The sequence below is a fragment of the Aplysia californica genome, unplaced genomic scaffold (genome assembly GCF_000002075.1).
Source record: "Aplysia californica isolate F4 #8 unplaced genomic scaffold, AplCal3.0 scaffold00002, whole genome shotgun sequence".
Taxonomy (NCBI): domain Eukaryota; kingdom Metazoa; phylum Mollusca; class Gastropoda; order Aplysiida; family Aplysiidae; genus Aplysia; species Aplysia californica.
Genome location: NW_004797272.1, coordinates 998,179 through 1,018,692, shown reverse-complemented (window position 1 = coordinate 1,018,692; position 20,514 = coordinate 998,179). Strand labels below are relative to the sequence as shown.

The following is a 20,514-nucleotide window of genomic DNA, read 5'->3' as shown; positions in this document are numbered from 1 at the left end:
TTTTTGGCGTGGTCGTATTTCAGCCTGCCTGTGATAGAAAGGGTATAGATTCTTACGGTAAAATGGTGAACTCTATTCCTTTGATCTTGTTCCTGGCGGTAGACCAACTCGAGTAAGTAAGAAGCAAGGCACACATTTTGAAGGAAAAAAACGAACAGAACATGCCCGGATGGTTCTTTGCAGGATTCCTGTAGGCCCCTATTACTTTAAAAAAAAAGCCTCTCGATGGCTTTCTATAAAATCCCTGCAGAGTACAATTATTAGTTTTCTCCTCCTTCTCCGTCTTCTCCTCTTCCTCCTCCTCCTCCTCCTCCTCCTCCTCCTCCTCCTCCTCCTCCTCCTCCTCCTCCTCCTCCTCCTCCTCCTCCTCCTCCTCCTCCTCCTCCTGATCCTCATATTTCTTCTTGTTCTTGTTCTTGTTCTTGTTGTTGTTGTTGTTGTTGTTGTTGTTGTTGTTGTTGTTGTTGTTGTTGTTGTTGTTCTTCTTCTTCTTCTTCTTCTTCTTCTTCTTCTTCTTCTTCTTCTTCTTCTTCTTCTTCTTCTTCGGGCCCATAAAAGTTAATTCATCTTCGAAGTGAAAGGGAAGTTCTGCTCAAATGTTTTTTAACCGCTAAAGCTAACATATAGGTCCACACGCTATGGTAATTTGAGTCGCACTTGTTCATGCAGGCGGGAGGCAAGGCAGGTTGTTCATTGTTCATTGTCGAAAAAATGTACAGGTACCTGAGCGACAATGGCTCTCATGAAACCATCTGTTAGTATTCGGGCAGAATTTAAGCCACTTTTGTCGTCAGCTAATATATACATCGAATTTTCAAGGTGAGTCAGCACTGTTTTTAGCTGTAAGTAGATTCTAGTAGATTCTAGAGTAGGTAGATTCTAGGTAGATCTAGAATCTAGATCTAGATCTAGATTAGATCTAGAGGACTAGGAGGTGTCCGCTCGCCCCACGAGTTTTCTGCCACAAATTTAGATCTAGAATCTAGATATCTAAATCTAGATCTAGATCTAGATCTAGATCTAGATCATCTAGATGTAGATCTAGATCTAGAGTCTAGAATCAAACCTAACAACTGCAAAACATCAAATTATGGTAAAATCAGGGGGCAAGCCCCCCTGAAACCCCCCTACTCTTGGGGCCAAAACCGGCGAATAACAATTGCGGGGTGGGAACTAGCCTACCGAAAAAGCGCCAAACACTCTGCGTTAGTCTCGCCCAGGGTGAAAATAAAAATATAATTTTATTTTCACCCTAATATCCTGGGGTGAGAATAATATTAAATCAATAAAATGAATATTATTCTCACCCGGTCTGAGAATGCAATGGATGTTTAGTCTAGCCTACCTGGTTGTTGAGAACGGATTGATAGAATCTAAAATAATTTGTGAATTGTAAGAGAGTGACGGTTCGTGACCTGTACCAGAGCTCTGGCTGTTTTTTCTAGGCTCCCGTGGGGATTGTTATTGGTTTAATTTTAAAAAAGGCCGTCGGTATTCGGACTCGAGTCCGAACCGAAAAAAAGGAAGTGTCTTCGTTCTATAGTTCTAACGTTCAGTGCTTCCAATTTTCCGCCATTTTTTAGTCCCCCCCCCCCCCCCACACACACACACCTTTTCTGCCGATCCAATGCCCGCCGCCTCATTGATACGCCCCCCCCACCCCCCATGTTTCCCACTTTCTTTGTTTTAGAAAAAGGTGAAATTGAAGATTAGCAGACCACCTGGCACCTGCATATTATGAGCTGTTTATCCAGAAAAAGTTGTGTTGCTGTGTAGAGCTGAGCATAGGGCAACTTTTGATTCCATAGACCAGCGCACAATTTATTACGTAGATCTACGTCAAGACTAGCTTATTATTGTAATAATGATCAGTTGCCGGGGGGGGGGGGAGGGAGACTGACGCGTATGCGACGTTCAACGCCCGGACCGATAGTGCCCCCCACCCCCCTCCCCGACAGGCACACAGCCACACGTGTGCAGGCCGCCCATCCGACCACGACACACGCTAACGAGCCATCTTTAATTGCTTCTGATGACCTCTTGACAAATAAACATTTATTAGAAGCGCTATAACTTTTCAGGCCGGCCTCAAATTCATCGTAAGATTAAAACTCGGCTCCTGCTCAAAACGCCTTTTTGCCCGAAGTGATCCCGGTCTCTACCCAGCCTGAGGCGAGTCACGAGTGAGGCAGGACAGGAAGTCGGAGTCACGAGTCACAGGAAGTTGGAAGTGATGTCATGCTGGACAAGAATCAGAGTCCGAATAAAATTTTTTCATATTTGGACTCGAGTCCGAATAATCACTTCGTTAAAAAAATCTTGAGTTGAGTGTATGCACACATATCTTCACCAAAACTAAAACCCAAGACAAGTGTAAATATATTCTAAATTCAGAAAGGAATTCACTTGCCAGAGTATGTTTTAAAAATTAATAGCCTTAACTGAAAACTGTTTATAATGAAATAATGTTAGTAATAGTTTGTTATTGTAATGTTAGAATTGGCCTTTGTTTACAACACAAAAAAACATGTAAATAGTTGTTATCCCTAGCAGAGTCCACGTTTATTTTTAAGGAACGCAGTGCCTTGACTCTGGGCTTATTTTTTTCTTAATTTTGATTGTTCAACCATTCAAGAGTAAATGTTCCATTAGGCCTACACAACCAAAATTAATTACTGTAGCAACAAAAGGTGACACTATTAATTTGGTCAAAAGATAAGGTTTTCCCCCAAATCGACTATAGTCGCCTCCCGCGCTCAAGAGCTGGCCTGCCCGTTGGCGATTTTAGTCGCCTCACGTGCTCAGTGGAATGAGAGAAGGAGGCGAACTTTGTCGCCTGAAGCGTTCAGTGGCAGGGGTCCTCCTATGATGCCCGAAACGGAAAAAAACGGGTGAGAATAGTAGGCTGTCGTTATTCTCACCCCGGGTGAGAATAATCACTCCGTAGACGCTCCTGACTATGCTGTTGATGGCCTGTGCTCCACTGGGAGTTAAAAAGGGCGAGAGAGAAAGAGAGACGCTCCCGACTGGCAGAGGCGAGATGCATTAGGCATTAGGCTTTCGGAGTGTCTACGTACTCGGTAACCGGGCACCTAGCCTCGGTGTCTACGTACACGGTAACCAGCAACCGGGCATGTAGTCTCAGTGTCACTTACAGGGTAACCGGGCAGTCCAGAACTCCAAGTTTATCTGGTGTTGCCTTCATCCCCACCCCTCCCCCGACTGTATCATTAAAAAAACTATCCCCCCTTTCCAGAGCCCTATACTTCACAGTCACAGACTTTGAATGAACTTTGGTGACCCCAACCGGTACTCACAATGTGATGCGAACACACAGGTTCACTGACCGGTCAATGGATATCAAGGACGGAAAATGCTGCTGCGACAAGGAGTACCCCAAGGTGGAGTCATGTCACCTTTGCTCTTTATCCTCTTCATCAATGACCTCATGAATGAATTGCCCAAAGGAATACATGCCGCATTGTATGCAGACGACCTGGTTCTTTGGTGCTCTGAGGAATTCGTCACTACAGCCACATATCGCATGCAACTAGCATTGGACAAACTCACTACATGGACAAAAACCTGGTGTGTAACCGTAAACAAAGAAAAGTCTTCTGCTACACTCTTCACTCTCAGCCAGGCTGAGCCAAAACACCTCACATTAGACAAAACCCCCCTAAAGTTTGAGAATCAACAGAAGTATCTTGGAATAATCTTTGACAAGCGTCTCACATGGAAACAACACATTCAGAATGCAGAAAATAAAGCCAGGAAGAAACTTAACATCATGAGAAAACTAGCAGGGACTCAGTGGGGAGCAAACGAGAAAACACTTAGACAGGTCTATCTGGGCGCAATCAGGCCCCATCTCGAGTACGGATCCAGTGCATGGATGACTGCAGCACAGACTCACAAATACACTCTGGAAAAAGTGCAAAACCAGGCTCTCCAAATAATCACTGGAGCAATGAGGTCAACGCCTATAGAAAAGATGGAACAAACAACATCTATAGTGGCCCTGCAGAGGAGATGGGAATGCAAGGCCCTTATACAGTACACCAAGGCCACAGCTATGGAGGATCATATACTGCACACGAGAACAGCGAGATCAAACACCGCAAGACTCAAAAGATCCAACTTCATCAAAGAAAGCAGAAAAATCCAAAGATCCCTACAGGACCATCTACCAGTCACAGTTAACATGCTGAATCACATCCCAGAGGCACCATCATGGGAAAAGAAAAACACAAACATATCTATACACACGTCCATTCCTATGTTCACCACAAAAGATGACCACAGCGACCTGAGCAAGAAGTCCCTCACCCTGTCCATGCTTGAAGAAAGATACCCACAAGAAGCATGGATAAGGATCTATACAGACGGATCTGCCACTGATGCTGTGAAAAGAGGAGAAGCCGAAGTGTACGTACAGTTCCCAAATGGACGACGACAAGCAGAGGCAGTCCCAACAGGGCGACATTGTACAAACTACAGGGCAGAGACGGAGGCTCTAGTACATGCAGCAAACACCATCAAGAATGTGGTAGACCCCAAAGCCAAGTAGTATTCCTAACAGATGCCATGTCAGTACTGCAGGCAATCACTTCTGGCAAACTACCAAGGCTACGAAAAGAAATTGAGGACATCCCATGTTTGAGGATCATGCTACAGTGGATTCCATCACACTGTGGTGTCTTGGGAAATGAGCAGGCAGTCAGGATGGCCAAACTAGGAGCACAAAAAGAGCAACCAGACAACAGCGTTAACTACACAGAAATAAAAACTATTATAAATACACTATTTGAAGCACCTCAGACACCAGATGGCTACCATGAGCTGTCCCGCCAAGAACAAGTGATTATCTTCAGACTAAGGACACAACACACAAGACTGAGACAACATATGTACAAATGTTTTAAACTAGTACAATCACCAAAATGCCAGTGTGGAGAGGCGGACCAAACTGTTGAACACATCCTTCAGCACTGCAAGACACACAGGGCCCTGAGACAGGAAACGTGGCCAACCCCACTGACGCTACAAGAGAAGCTATACGGGCCGCCAGATGAACTGAGCAGGACGGCCCAATTTATTACAGATACCGGACTTCAAGTGTGATGCGATCGAGAAGAAGAAGAAGAAGACTGACCGGTCACGATGGCGAGCCCGACAAGACGCTTGTACGACTTTTTTTTTTTTTCAGCAAGTGACAGCACAGGACAAATATTGATTTATTTTCATTCCGGTTACTGTGTACGTAGATACTGAGACTAGGTGCCCGGTTACCGTGTACGTAGATACTGAGACTAGGTGAGACTAGGTGCCCAGTTACGGTGTACGTAGATACTGAGACTAGACATGAGATTACCGTGCACGTAGACACTCCGTAGTCTAGATCTAGAATCTAGGGTAGGCCTACTAGATCTACTTAAGAATGTGGGTCCCACTATTCTCATCCCCTCGTACCGGAAATGACCCTAGAGCTTAGCGTACAAGAAACCATGCGTCCCGACAGCCCTTCCAGGCAGGAATCTGTGAGGCTGGGTTCTCGCCTGCCATTCGCTCGCCGCATTGTTCGCGTGAAACTCAATTACTCAATTAGGAGCAAGGCCTATTGTCTTGCCTTGTGTGTAGTGTGTAGTAGTCCTTTTAGTGTGCGTGTGCATGCATATAACGCGACGCACTTGTTACCGGTACTTGTTGCCTATTCTTGTACCGGTATTTATACAGCAAGATTTCTTCATTGTGTTCTAACATACTAAGACTAATATAGATTTGTTTTGAATGTGTGGGCCTACAAGGTGAATTTCTGATGGATAAAAGGTGTGTTTTATTGTGTCTGCAAGGGCCACCATGACAAAAAAGTGTTCCATGTATGGATGCTCCTCAAAGTATGAAAGTAAAAGAGGATCGGACAAGGACGTCAGTGTGTATTCCTTTCCTACTGACCCCAAGCAATGTAAGAAGAGGGTCGACAGCATACCAAGGCACAACTGGAAACACAATGAAGTGACTAGGCATTTGGGCGTTTGCAGTAGATCTTTACACTGACCACCCGGTGCTCCTATAACCAGAAAATCTAGATCTAGGTATCCATCTCCTGATGTTCCTCCCAGTATTTTTCCTAGTGTACTCCCATCTACACTACGTAATGTTGCTCATTCAAGAACAACACAGAACTCTACCAGTGACTTCAGATGTCGGAGTATGGACATTGAAGCCGCTGACTTGCTCTGCAATGCAAACATCAATCAGCAATTTTCGAGAAAAACTTTGTCATTTCTTTTTAAAAAACTTCAACAACACATGATGGTGTAGTTGCAACGGATGAGGATGAAATACAGTTTAAAATCCTCAGTTCTCAGCGTATTGGACATATAATGGTTGCTGCATCTATATGCACCTGTTTGCAAGTGAGGGTGATACAATTGAAGATGTTCTTTACAAATTCAGTTTCAAAACTCTGTCGAGCTCGGTTGGCTACAATCATGAGACAATTTATGGACACTTTTAACTTATATCTCGTTGTGTCTAAGAAAACCCTCACATGCATTGTCAACATCTTCCTAAAAAGATTTGCCGTTCAGAACAGCAGCAACAGTCAAGACTGTGGATCGAGTAGGAAGGCAACGAAGCTCTCGTCCAAATCAACAAAGGCAGCACAACATTAGAATGGATTGTGGGACCTATAAACTATAAAGGAGACAAATATATAATATATGCATTTTCCAATGGACGTGAGATTTTTTAATGAATTTATTTTACTTATTTTTATTTATCTATCTATTCTGTTATTTTTCTGGTTGAATTGTCTTTCTTGCACAAGTTTACTAAGTTTTTGATGAAAAAGTAGGCCTTTTCACTGCCCAGTTTGACACAGGCCCAGTTTGTCACAATTTCATTTAGGTATTTAGATATCTAAGTATTGATGACAGTCATAATTTTATAGCCCTTTAACACTGCAGTCGTAACTTTAGTTTTCTTATTCTCGCTCCACGTTCAAATTGGTATTGTAACTTTAGATAGTCCCTTTTTATATCAATTCAGCTTGTGTTGTTTATGTTTCTTCATTTTTGTTTGCAAACCAAAGGATATTATTCTGTAAAATTTGAACAAGGAATGTTCTTTCGTTAAAAACAGTAGAAAAATAAAATTCAATTCATACTATTAATCAATCATTCATTTTTACTCTTATTGAGAGTGATAACTTCCATCATGCAGGGCATAGTCGAAGCGGGGTCGTGGGCCTGTGACAAACTGGCATGCTTCCCTTTCACAGATTTCATATTAGTACGAAGTACTATCTCCAGTGTATATTGCCACAACAGCTTCTTTGATATAATCTAACTTTGCTGCAAGCCAATTATTCTGTATACTCTTACATGTTTTCAGCAAACTAAAACATCTTTATGGTTTATCACACCAGCTCACTTAGAATTCTACTATAATACCAGAAAGTATTGGTCATATCTACTCTACAGACACTCGATAAATGTAAAATGATGCTGGTCTTTTGCGACATATTCAGTTTGTTTTTCCTTTGACTAGATCTAAGTTTCAGGTTTTTTCCGATTAACGTCAAGCAGTACTACAAAATCTCTAACTTTTGTATTCAAGTATTCCCTATTTATGTTTTACCAGCAAACATTGTAGTCATAAGACTATTGATGAAAACCGTTTTTTTTCGTTTTGTTTATCACTCATACTTCTAAATTCAAGATCAAGATCTAAGATCTGTATTTTTCTTTTGTTTCATGTTTCTCACCAACACTTATATACAAGTGCGGATAGATTTAAAGCCCATTCATATTCTGCGACATCCTGAATAAGGAAGGGGTGGAGTATTAAATGATCAGCGTTTGAACTTTGACGTTGATAGTTCATCCCAAGTACATGTAATTGGGAGCAATGTATCGGATGTTCTACTTTAATTAGTGCTAACTTATGAAGTTTGTGTGTGTGTGTGTGTGTGTCAGTGTCAGTATGTGTGTGTGTGTGTGTGTGTGTGTGTGTGTGTGTGAGAGAGAGAGAGAGAGAGAGAGAGAGAGAGAGAGAGAGAGAGAGAGAGAGAGAGAGGTGGATGGGAGAGAGTGGGTGTGTTTCTCTACCATTTGCCTTGCGTTGCGTGCATAGCCGCATGCACACTGAGGCTCCCAGTCAGCCCTCCAGTTTCGCCACGCCGCGAGCGGGTACACTGCATGGTTTCTTGTACGCTAAGCCCTAGAGGGATCAGGGCTGAGGTTAGCGGGCATGACCCTAGGGGGGGGGGGGGTTCAGGGCTGATGCTCCACAACATCATGTTCATCACTGTTCGCGTCCGAATAGCCACAGTCAGGGTTGTCAGTTTGGAGCCAAATCCCAGAAATTTTGCTCTTTTGGATCATGTCTGGCACTGAGAATTTCATTTGGTTCTCTGGCTCTTTTTTGGCTCCAAACTCCAAATGCTCAAGAAGAAGGGGAAAGAAGAGGCCAGAAAAAAAAAAGGAAAAGAAAGAACAAAAGAAAAAAAAATGAAAGGGAAGAAAAGAGCTTGGATAGTTTGATGGAAGTGGTTATGAGATCGTTTTACCACAAATGACACTAGACGGACCAGGGCTGAGGCTAATCAGGGGTGAGAATAGCAGGTCATAAAAGTTATTCTCACCAGGGGTGAGAATATAGGTGGCCTTCTTTAGTAGTACCGAATCTAGATCTACTTTCTTCTAGGCTCTTAGTAAGAATAGGCTATATATACCTTGTAGCCTAGTCTAGTAACTTTTAATAAAAGTGACTCATAGTCATAGTAGTCTAGATCTTAGTCGGAAAATAAATGAGTCGTCGGTTTGTAGTTGTTTCACAAATACTTTCGATCCTCCAAATAGCATCTGAGGGCCATCCAGCATTGGGTTTTTTAAGGCATCTCTTTAATTCGTACCCCCCCCCCCCCCCCAATGTGTCCAGAAACTCACAGATTGAGTTTGCCCTTTTCAGTATGATACTACACTCTTATAGAAGGTGCCCATTAGCGTGATCGGATCTGGTGGCTTCAGTGCGCACTACAACCCGACCGCGATTGTACCCTACGACCTGGAAGTTAAAGTGGAGAGGAACCTTTAACTTTAACCTCAGTGGCTTTCAGGGCTCCTTTCCGCAGTTCCCTGTTGCAGTGCTGAGGCAGCCTGGAATCCCATAAACATGGGTTACATCGATAACTTCTTATTATCAAAGATCGTTCATAACAAGGTAGTTCACTCGGCCCCAAAAATGTCCGCCGAAGTCCGTGCATTGGTTCAGATGGCGCAGCAGTCTTTGTTTTGCAGCTCTCTTTCGTTTATCCACTTTTATTGTTTTTCACACAAATACGGTAGCTGTGTTCTCAAAGTCAGCACTTTTTCGAAGAGGGCGCCACCGGATATTGAGTGCCAACATAGACACGTGATTCAGCCTTGTGACTGGCTGCAAACCACGCGACTCGCAGGACTGAAAACAAACATGTTTGTTTTTGAAGGTCACTGACTGAGTCGATTGGTTTGTGCCACGATGGCTGCTTTGTGCCCTCAATTTGACTAAACCTTGACTACCAAATCGACCGGACCCGACCCGATTGCGCCAGTAGCGGCTAGTTAGCACCCCTTATAAACCTAAACCAGTGGAGAACTATGGGCTCCACTGACGATTTCTTCTGGTTCTAATTTAAACCGAACATTAAACCAAAAGTAAATATAACCCCTGATTACTTTTTCTTCTAATTGTGCAAACTATTTAAACTGAAAACCAGCTTAATTAAAGAAGGCCCAGTGGGCCTGTAGATTTCAGTTTTAGCAGACTACTGCATTTAATGTAAGTATGTATTTTTGTTTTCCCTAATTCTTTGCAGGTTGGTCAATGTTTATCTTTACAGTTTTTAGCCTGCAAAACTGAGTGTGTGGAGCTTACATTACTCCATGGTTTATGTCAAATTCAAAATATATCTTTTTTTTCTTTCAGGGAGCTTATTTGCGTTTCTTCAAGAGTAATTGTTGAGCAAAACAAGATAATATTCCTGTCAGGGTTGGCGAATGCAGAGTTTATTTTGCAAAGTTTGACTCTGAAACCTGAAACATGTCGTGGTCTACGTTGGATTGGAACACAGGAGCTTCAGTTGACGCTTGAGGCTGAGTGGGTTAGTGCGTAACCTTTAGAAATATTTCTTTTCTAATAACTAAAAGCATTTGAATCAGCACATATTTAAATGGTCTCTATGCAAGAAGGATTTATGGTTCTTTTTTCTTCACGTTTGTTTTTCAGTTAAATGCTACTATATAATGCATCCTATCATTGCCATATGCTTTCCTTTGTTTCCAGTTCAGTTTTTTGTTGATATGCAAGTGAATAATAGTGTTAGCCTCTTAGACAGAAAGTACGTAAATAGTCATGAGATTTCTAATTGAATTACCTTTTTGACTTTGCATTGATTAGTCTATTTTTAATGGTTGGTATGATATACTATCATTAACACTTTATTTACAATATTAGACAGAAGAAGGAAACAAAAGTCGTGATGTAAACAGCCACAAGTTCAATGGAGGTTATCAGCATATCAATCAAGACCTTCTGGTATCGAGAATTCAGGCTTGCCAGTCCAGATGTTTCTGTGTTGGCTGTGGGGCACAGATTTTCAAACCCAGTTGGTATGTTGTCCTCTTCACTATAGTATTTATATAAATGAAAATGAGAGTATTTATATCAATAAAAATCTAACCTTCAAAATCAAATTGATCCCATTGTTCTAGCAAAGGTTTGTTTTTATATATGCCCCAAAAGTTTTTGTTCATGATTTCTGGGTGTATTTCTGTCACAGAACAATTCCAGCGCTAAAATGGTACTACAGTGTTAGCAACTTGTCTCTCTTGTTTCTGTCTGGACAGCTGAATGCTTATGCTGTTTGAAAATGTGTGTTATATGACTGGATTCAGGGTGCATTTTTGTTTTAATGTACTTACAGTTCTGCCTACTTATGTGCTTTGTGTGGTGATGAATTATTTTTTAAAATCTGTGCTTCACGTGAGGATTGCTGCAGTTGAAACACTTCATTTTTGTACAAAGGAAAATGTCTTTGAATTTGTGCTCCCATATTTTACATTCTTCCTGTGGTTTTGTTGTTGTTGTTTATTTGTTTTTGTTGTTTTATTTATTCTGAAAATTAGTCTTGGTGCTTTCGATTTCAATGATACGAAGGAAATTCTTAAAAACTTAAAATTCCACTTTTCCCACATTATCCTGCAATTATGTACCTGCAGTTTCATAGACTTAAGTGGGACAAGGGCAAGTGGTATAGATGTGATTTGAAATTGTTTAATTTGGCCACTTTTTTAAAACACCTGTAGTCTTTGTTTTTTTCTTATTATTTTATGTAGAGACTGCTCCTAGTACTAAATTGAATTATATTTTTCCAGTGATGCCATTCCTGCTCATACAGTGTCATGATGGATATGATGTAACTGAGTCGATTTTACAAGCAGAAATGTTTTTTTAAAAACCCTGATTTTTCTCTTTTCCATGCTGTAAAATGTTTCTCATTCTTTGAGAACTGGTAAGATGAATTATTACTCTGTTATCATAAACGCTCCGAGCTTATAACTTATACTAGTATGGAATAGAGCGCTATATAAATGCAATCTATTATTATTATTATCATCATTATTGTTATTTAATTAACATTATTATTATTATCATTATTATTATTATTATTATTATTATTAAAAATTTGATAATAATCTTTTTTTTCAGTAATTTCAAGCGTGTTCTGCCATTGCCATCAGAAAATTGGTCTGACTTTGCGGACATCTGGTTCTGCCACAACCATGATGGCCACGGCCACGGCCACACACCAGAAGCAACAAGTGCACCCAGTGTGGACCACACGAGGAACAGAGACCTGCTGCCTCGGCCCGATGACTGTTTAGTTAGTAGCCTGTACATGTTGGTCAGTTCAGGGCAGATCAAGACCGGGGCTGTCTGCAATGATAAGGACAAACTGATCTGTAACCGGTGTGGAAACTTCCTGGGTTTTGTGAAAAGAGGTATTAGTCCCTGAGACTGAAGACCTGAGAACAACAACAAGTCACATTTTCTTGAAAATAAAGTTTTGCAGATCTGAAAGCAGCGACAAAGAGCTATCTTTTAATAGCACTGATGAAGTGCTATTCGTTTCCTATGCCCTGTTATTCTCGTTCAAAGATGTGAAGTGTAAATGCAACAACCAAGGTCAAGTCTCTCTCTCTCTCAGTTTCTTCTGACGCGATGGCGTCATAAACGGTCAGCGATGCTGACAGCATGCCCAGGGGTCCTTGTAAAATGCTGAAAGTGGGTTACTGAAATGTCCCAGCAGATGAGTTCTGGCATGATAGTTGGCGGGACATCTCAGGAACACATAGTCCACAGTCTCGTCCTCCTCCTTGCTGGCTCGACAGGACAGATCTGGGTTGTATGCTGGCGCAATTTTGTGGAAATATGATCTCAGCTTGGGCAATTTTCCTCTAGTTCTCATTTTGGAGAAGCAATGTCAAGTCCAGGAAAACGTCTATTTAAACCCTCTAATGGGAACTTACTTGTATATATTTCACGAATGAGGTTTTTGCTCATTTTCTCGAAATCATAAATGTTACTTGACCCTGGTGTTGTCCTCAGGTCTTAAATTGTTGTCATTTGCTCATTTGTTCTTTGTCATTATTTGAAAATGTGCTCCTACAACCTCATCACCCACCCTCTCTTTCTCTCTCTCTAACCATTTAAAAAATTGAAAGTTTACTCTTATGGTTTAGCTGAAAATGTCTGACATTGCATATTCTATAATTCTCTGTCTTTTAAAATTAAATAATCAGACCTGCCACTCATCCCGATTTAGTCGGGATATCCCGATTTTTTGCCCCAAATCTCAATCCTCCCGATTTTCCCGATTTCGATCGCGTGTATCCCGATTTTTTGTCCCAGTCTGCTGTTGTGTCGGATTTTTCTAAAAATTTCCTCTGCATTCTCCTTTATCACGGGAAGCACCCGTCGAACTTTTTGTCAGTAGGAACTCGGAGCACTATTTCCCGAAATATCGATGCCGCATTTAGTAGTTGACTCTCCCCAAGTTGTGTGTGATCTTTTCCCGCACTCAGAATTCTCCGATGATAGCCTGGTAACTGTTTCTATTTGGGACATTATTTAATAATCGATTATATTCGTAGTTCCGCTGTTACTTTTCTAAATAAGCATTGTCCGAGGTCTGGTAACTGCGCGTTCACACCGAACACTCGGACGAGCGACTGTCTTTCTAACCCTTACACAACTACATGTAACTGCGCTGACAAGACAAACATACGGCCGATGTTGTTGCTTTAGTCTGAACACATGAGGGATAAGAGATTTGTTGGTACATTTGGTCGGTCGGCCGCCGTCATTATCCTTGAAGTAGAACGACTGTCGCTCATCCGAGTGTTTTGTGTGAACGTGCAGTAACCAGAACCAGTTAGTCGGTCGGACCCGTTAGTATTGTTTCAATCGCACAGTCGCGTCACGTGACATATCATCGCCGTGTGAATTCTGCGTGTCGGGGACCGTCCGTTGACGGGGTCAACTTAAGTTCAGGTATTTCGGGACTTCTTGGTAAAGGTGGGGGGGGGTTATAGACACTTGGACTAGGAGTTCTTGACGTGATGCTCCAGGATTTACAAAAAATAATGATTACTCACGCGCACGCACACACACACACACACACACACGCGCGCGCGCGCTAAAAAGACACACAGAGGGCATATAGGCCAAGGAATTTATGGACACCCCTGGACAAATTTTAAGTCAGCTTTGGCAGTCACCTTGGTGATTTGCTGTTGATCCCGATTTTTTTCACCAAATCCCGATTTTTTCTCCATGAGATCCTGATTTTGAGGTTTCATAGAGTGGCAGGTCTGAATAATGGACAGACCTATTGACCTAAAAATACTTTTATTTCCTCTTTCTCTCATGTCAGCCAAGAGCTCCGAAGTAGTGGCTGAGTCCCCAGTGTCTGACAGTGCCAGCGATGTGTATAAAGTGTATTACCATGCAATCTGCTTCAGACAAGATTCTGACAAGGAGCTATTACCAAAGTCTTTGACCCCTGATGACCTGAACTCAGACACTGAAAAGAAGCTGTAAGTGTTTAGTAATGAACAAAAACTCTTGTCTATGCACTAGTGAGCAGCCATTAATGTGTGTGCTTTGCGAAAGTTGAACTTTCATTCTCTCAGTCTACTTTTAATTTCTTTTGCAGTTGCTTTTTTTTTTTCTCTTCTCAGAATAGTGCTGAGCTGAGACCCTTTCATTTTAGGATGCATGTGTGCATATAATATGAAAAAAAGATGTGCCCCGACTTTTTATATAATTTGTGTTAGAGCTGTTTGCTATGTCTTGTATCGTAATAAAAAGAAATAGAACCTCTTGTGTGTAGAACAGGGAAATGGCAATAAGTGATGAAAATGTGCCTTTTAGTGGGATAAAGTTTTGTATTAAAGAGTCTACGACTCTTTTACTGAGAATTGCAAGAGCCATGACAAACTGCTGTGCAAAAAACCCCAGTGTAACTTACTGGAGGCTGCCGTCATCCTCTGTGGTCTAGCTGTGGAGCCCAGTAAGAGAAAAAGGAAAATAGTATTGAATGCCTTATTATTTTATTATCTTTGTTAAAAAATGATGCTCTCTTTACGTTGGAACAATGGTATTTTAAATTCTAATGGGCTTTTTTGTCAGCTTCTGTTCTCTTTTAATAGGTATTGTAGATTTTCTGTCTTCAGATGATTCTTTCTTCCTTATTTACATAGTTTATGAAAGTACTGTGCTGTTGAAACTGCTTTTATGGTTGCAAATCTGCTTTGAACTGAAAGGACTGAAATGCAGGGAGATTCAAACTAGCCTGCATGCAGAGGGCTGATAATGCTGATGATACAGTTCAAGATATTGGAGAAAACTGTCTTAGATTTAATTGAGATAGGTTTAGAATTTAAAAATTGAAATTTTTAGGAAGATTTTTAGTATGTAAAGACAGAGGATGGGTTTTTTTTTCCTTCAATGTGTGTGTTTCTCATTTTTGGGAGCTATGTGGTTCATGTTTTGAATCCTTGTATGAAGATAGAAAAGCATTTTTGTTCTTCTAATTTGTTAGTTCCACCTGTCCTATTTGTATTCAGATAAGATGAAGTGAAGTGCTCTTTGTCAACATTTTCAATGTTCTGTTGGGTCTATTGTAGTGCTATTAATATTCTTCCTTCGAATTAAGCAAACCAGACACATTTTGATGTTTTCAATATTTCAATTTTCTGTTATTTCTTTTCTTACTTTCCCTTTCAGTCTAAGTGAACAAACGGTGGAAGAGTTTATGTGCCACTTGCTGAGAGACCAAAGTCATAGATTCACCAGTTTTCGATTCATCGTGGATGCATCCCTACAGTTTGAAGGACAAAGTGGTGTAATAATTTTGGTGAGTTGAAATTTAGAGTTAAACACACATTGTAAAGGTCAACAATAGATATTGTTAGTTGAAGTCATGTTTACTTGAAGTCACATATAGTCTCTCCTGGATGAGCTTGTGCTTTGGAACATTTAACCATTCTTTGGGTTGAAGAGAAAAAGTTTTTGTCAGAAAAAAGGAAATTATTGTTCTGGTCATGTTTTCATGAATTGACTAGAACACTGTTGAAGGTGGTTTATTCATTAGAAATATTGATATAACGTGCTGAAGGAGTTGTGATGTTGCACCTGGTGTTGACAAGGTTTGGTAACAGGACTTGATGTTCTGATGTTAAAAAGTGTTTCTCAAAGAACTGTCTATAGTATCTGTTCCTCATAGGGAATGTAATAGCTTTGCGCATTTTTTAAAACAACCAGTACACCTACATGAATGTCTGTTTATGATAACCTTTTAATAACCCCACTTATTGTTACCCACAGCTTGTCAGATTTTGGACTTTGACAAGATTTTTCCTTAGTCAATTTGACAAGCCAGCAGGAGCTCCATAATTCTATGCCCACAGTTTATGTTGAAAAGTTTTTTTGTTTTTTTTTACACAAGGCAAGCAAAAAATGTCCTCTATTCAGAAAGTCCATCAGCATTACCTTCAACGTTTTGGTATTTTCTCCTTTATTCATAATATCTTTGGTTTCTCTTTCTTTATATGGCTGAAAACTCCTGTTTTAATCTTTCTTTTGTCAAATCATCACTTTGAGTGGAATCTGATCAAGATAATGTTAACTGTGATGACAAAAGAAACGGCACAAACCAAACCACTGATTGAAGCAACTTCTTATGCTAAGGACTTCATTTACTCGACTGTTGTTCAACTTACCTCAGCTAGGCATTAATCACAACATGCTGAAGTTTATTGTTTAGTGTTCTGGATGGATAACAGCAACAACAACATGGTTTAGGGTTCTGTGGTTTAAGTTGTTTCTTCTCTCGGTTTTTTTGTGTGGTCCTGATAAAGATATGCTAACTCTCACACTTTGATATTACTTGGAAAATTTTGCAATATCAAGATCATTTGTAAACTGAAAATTGAATGTAAACAAATGAATAAAAACACTGGACAATATTATACAGAAGACGGTATTGTTGCTATCTCAAGAAGTATTTGTAACTCTTTTTGATCCTGCTCTACAAGTTGATGAAATTAGAGTCGCTAATTTTTCTCATCATCATCATCATTGTCTTTTTCACCATGGATCAGGATATAGGCCACGAAAAAACTCTTTCCACCTTTCCCTATTCTGGGCGAGTCGCTGGATGTCACTCCATGTCTTCCCATTTTTCAGTACATCCATTTCCGTGACTCTTCTCCAGGTTCCACGTGGTCTTCCTCTTGATCTTTTATCCTGTGGGTTACAATCTAACACTTTCCTTGTTATACAGCTGCTTGACTTCCTGAAAGTGTGTCTAATCCATCGCCAACGCCTTCTTCCCACCTCATCTCTGACTGGGCTCTGTCTCGTTCTTCTAAATGCTTCCTCGTTGGTGATCTTGTCAGTCCATCTGATCCTCAGCAGCTTCCTCAGACACTTGTTCAAGAAAACCTGGATCTTCTTAATGCACGCCTGAGATGCGTTCCATGTCTCACATCCATACAACAAGACTCACTTAAAATTTGAGTTGAAAATCCCCAGCATTGTTCGTAGTGAGATATCCCTGGTTCTGCAAATCCTGTTCAAAGAAATAAATGCAGTTTGTGCCTTTCCAATACTGAACTTTATTTCTGCGTCTGTTCCTCCCTCTTTGTCAATTATACTCAAGAATATTTTCTCGTACATTGACAGTATGTTTTTATCTAGTGATTGTTTTGTACATTAATATATATATTCATGTGAAATGAAGAAAAGACTTCAAAGTCACCCTGGTTGAATTCTGCTTGACATAGACAATATTAAAGTGCAAGAGAAATTCTGTCAATTTGATGAACTCCAAAGATTAATGTTTGAGCCAATGTAATGATATTTCTATTTCTTTTTTTTTCCCCCAGTTATGGCTGTTGGATCAAGACTTGGTAGTCTTTTCTTCAGCATCATCGACTTCATCATCTTCCCCATTGTCATCATCTCCAAATGCCTCTCGTTCCTACTCTTGTTCTCCCTGTGAGAGTATGAAACTCCTGTATAAAGCCGATTTCCTGTCTGTAAATGGATGCGTTGACAAGTATGTATATTATCACTAAATGTATAAGCTTTTGGGATAACTAAATTTTTTACAGGTACACCCATATATCGTATTTCTGTAAGGTCAGTAATGAGGCTTGTTTGCTTGAGTGTATGGCGTTTTTTGTAGTTTATTTTCGCAATAATATTTTAAAATAACTTTTTTTTTGTCTCATGTGTTTGGCACATGCGAACCTAATGGTGGTTAGGTTTTTCCTATTATTTTCTCAGAAAGGGCAAACAATTATGGTACCTGGATGCGCTCTATGCACATTAGTAGATGTAAGTTAAAAAAGAGCTCATCTGCCCGGGCTTACCTGTAAAGGCATCCCATACTTAGATGTTTATAGTTAATACTTTTGAGAGTTCCTTTGAAACCGCCGGTTTCTGTCTGTGTTTGGCAAGAGTGAGATGGTCTAGTCCTCCAAAAAAGACGTGAATGCAAACAAAAGTTTCACTATATGTTGAAGAACATCTTATCAAAAATCACTGAAGTCTAGTGGGGAAACATGAAAGAAGAATATTATAATTCTTTCCTTTGTTCTTCAACCAGACAAGCTCCAGATGTGTTCAAAGCTTGGAGGAAAGACAACACAGTGCACAGCATCTCCTTGCCATATCCCCTCTGCAAGCAGCTCCTCCGTCTTCTCATCACCAGCACAAAGAAGCTGTCAGTGTCTCAGCGTGGTCTGAATGGGTTTCATGTAAGTAACAAAAAGCTTCAAGAAGCCTTATTGATATCAGCTATAGAGTTTGTTTTAATATGTAGAAAGATACTTTGAGAAAATTCCAACAAAATAGGGAAATGACAAACTATAGAAATATTATTTTTCACGCTCGAACCTTGATTGCAACAAGACATCCTGTCAGACTGACTGTTTTTACTACTCTTAAAAAAGTGTGGACTGTAATTCTTTTGACTAAGTATTGATTAGTTTTTGAGATACTGGGACCTTAAAAATGTTTGCTATTTTTAAAGAATTTTATTGGAACACCATTGACAGTAGTGGTACTGTTTGTATATTTTTTAATTAGCTTTTTTCCCTTCTAGACAGGTATTGTGCTATATAATTCTCTCAAGGATTAATTTTTACATTCTGGAGTAGTGAGGTCAGACTTTCTTGAAAAGTTATTTTTCCTGGACCAAGATATTTCTGAAATCATCTGTTAGAACTGAGATGCTAAAACTGATATCTCAGGTTCTGTGCTGAGTAGGTTAGAAACTTGAACGCTTCCTTCCTTGATATCGCTCTTCTGCTTCTTAAAAAAAATATGCTGTAATTTTTAAAAAGTTCAGTCGCATCTGCCTTCGTGGTCACCTCTCCAAAGCAGTCATCTGTACTTATGTCAACTGTACTACGACACCTTTGCGTTTTCCCTGTATTTTTAAGCTTTCCATAACATCCTATGCAACATGTCAATAGTCAGCCATTTTTGCAACAAGTCAGCCTCACAACTTGCTCATATAATAGTCACTTGCCACGAAAGTTTTCTGCCAGCCCGTCCTCAGACTGAGTGTACACATTCAATCAATGCAACAAAGCTCTTAGGATGGATCACAATTTTGATGGAAATGAAATAGAAAAATAGAATAAAGATTTCAGATTTTTTAACTACCTGTTGGCTTTGTCAAACCTAGTAAGCGTCCATAACTTGGACCCTGTCCATTCATAGCACCTAAGCAACCACCTGTCTATAACAGTGACTTTTCTCTGTGAACACGGTGACTGTTATGAACAGGTTCGACTGTGTTCATTGACAGTGCTTTACAGTATCAATTGATTAGTTTCAAAGGTGAGTTGTAGTCAATCAGAGCTTGTAAAAAATATATCTGATAAATTGAACAGATTTATTTTGGGGTGGTATCAGACCAAATGATTGATATATTGAGTACCTTGATTAATTACATGGTGTTAGGGTCCAAGGACATGTTGATGTAGGCTAATGAAAAAAATCTCTGCCATATATTATCCCTTGCTTCTCAATTCTGTGTCAAAGAACAATGATTTCAAAGAGGATGATAATGAAATTACAACTGGGAAGACAATTCAATCTTCAATTAATGTGCATAGTCTAAGAACAAAGAAAAGGCATGAAATGCCTCTAGTATTTTGCTGTAACAAGTGTTTCATTTACATACTATCAAACATGCCTAATGTGAATAAAGATGGGTTTTTTTTTACTCATCAAAAACAAGACAAATGAACAGACTTTAAGATGATATCAGTAATTTGTATATGCCCGAAAACTAATGAGTGGCTGGTTCCAGGATGTCGTGGATTGCAAATTATTATGTCTTTTCTTTGAATTTTCTTTCACACTGTACTACATGTTACTACGTTTTCTTTTTCAGGTGGGTTATCTTACAGCAAGCTGACCCATCTTTTTTCCATGGATCTTCCAGAAACTACAGAACCAGCGTTGAAGGCCTTCTTTGAAAAATCATGCTCAAATTAGTTGAACTTTTGAAAGTTGAGTCGTTGTGTTCATTTTTCTATGTAGGTGGTGGCGTTGAAGGTTAAAAATGTATTATCAAATTTCCTTCATGCTTTATATTACCATGCTTATTCAGTCTCACATGACAATTTGATTTAATATGGGAATTCACTTGATTTACAATGTACTTTCTTGAATGAGGTCATCAAAACTTTCTCATCTGTACTGAACAGAATTGAAGGATTTAGGGTTAGGTCTTTACTTTCTGAGGGTTTTAGCTTCACCACATCTGTTGCCAGCGTCATCTCATCAGCCAGCGGTTAAAATTTTAAAAGTGTACCGAGCCCAAAATTGTGACATTTTAAAAATTGCAATTAAAAAATCTGTTAAAATTCAAAATCTTAATGT

The 20,514-nt window shown here is 40.0% G+C and overlaps 1 protein-coding gene across 1 annotated transcript; it reads left to right on the top strand.

The window, feature by feature from the left end:
* The first annotated feature begins 636 nt into the window (after positions 1-636).
* LOC101852806 (E3 ubiquitin-protein ligase E3D) lies at positions 637-20,514 on the top strand. The gene is made up of 9 exons (XM_005088981.3): positions 637-819; positions 9,973-10,147; positions 10,501-10,655; positions 11,755-12,047; positions 13,982-14,144; positions 15,337-15,466; positions 17,499-17,671; positions 18,224-18,374; positions 20,024-20,514. The coding sequence occupies exons 1-9, from the start codon at positions 734-736 to the stop codon at positions 20,045-20,047; spliced, it is 1,350 nt and encodes a 449-aa protein (XP_005089038.1). The 5' UTR covers positions 637-733; the 3' UTR covers positions 20,048-20,514.

Coding starts and splice junctions, on each gene's coding strand:
- LOC101852806 (XM_005088981.3), top strand. CDS start 734: ATGGCTCTCATGAAACCATCTGTTAGTATTCGGGCAGAATTTAAGCCA. Junction 12,048..13,981: donor CCTGGGTTTTGTGAAAAGAG/GTATTAGTCCCT, acceptor CTCTCATGTCAG/CCAAGAGCTCCGAAGTAGTG. Junction 18,375..20,023: donor GTGGTCTGAATGGGTTTCAT/GTAAGTAACAAA, acceptor TTTCTTTTTCAG/GTGGGTTATCTTACAGCAAG.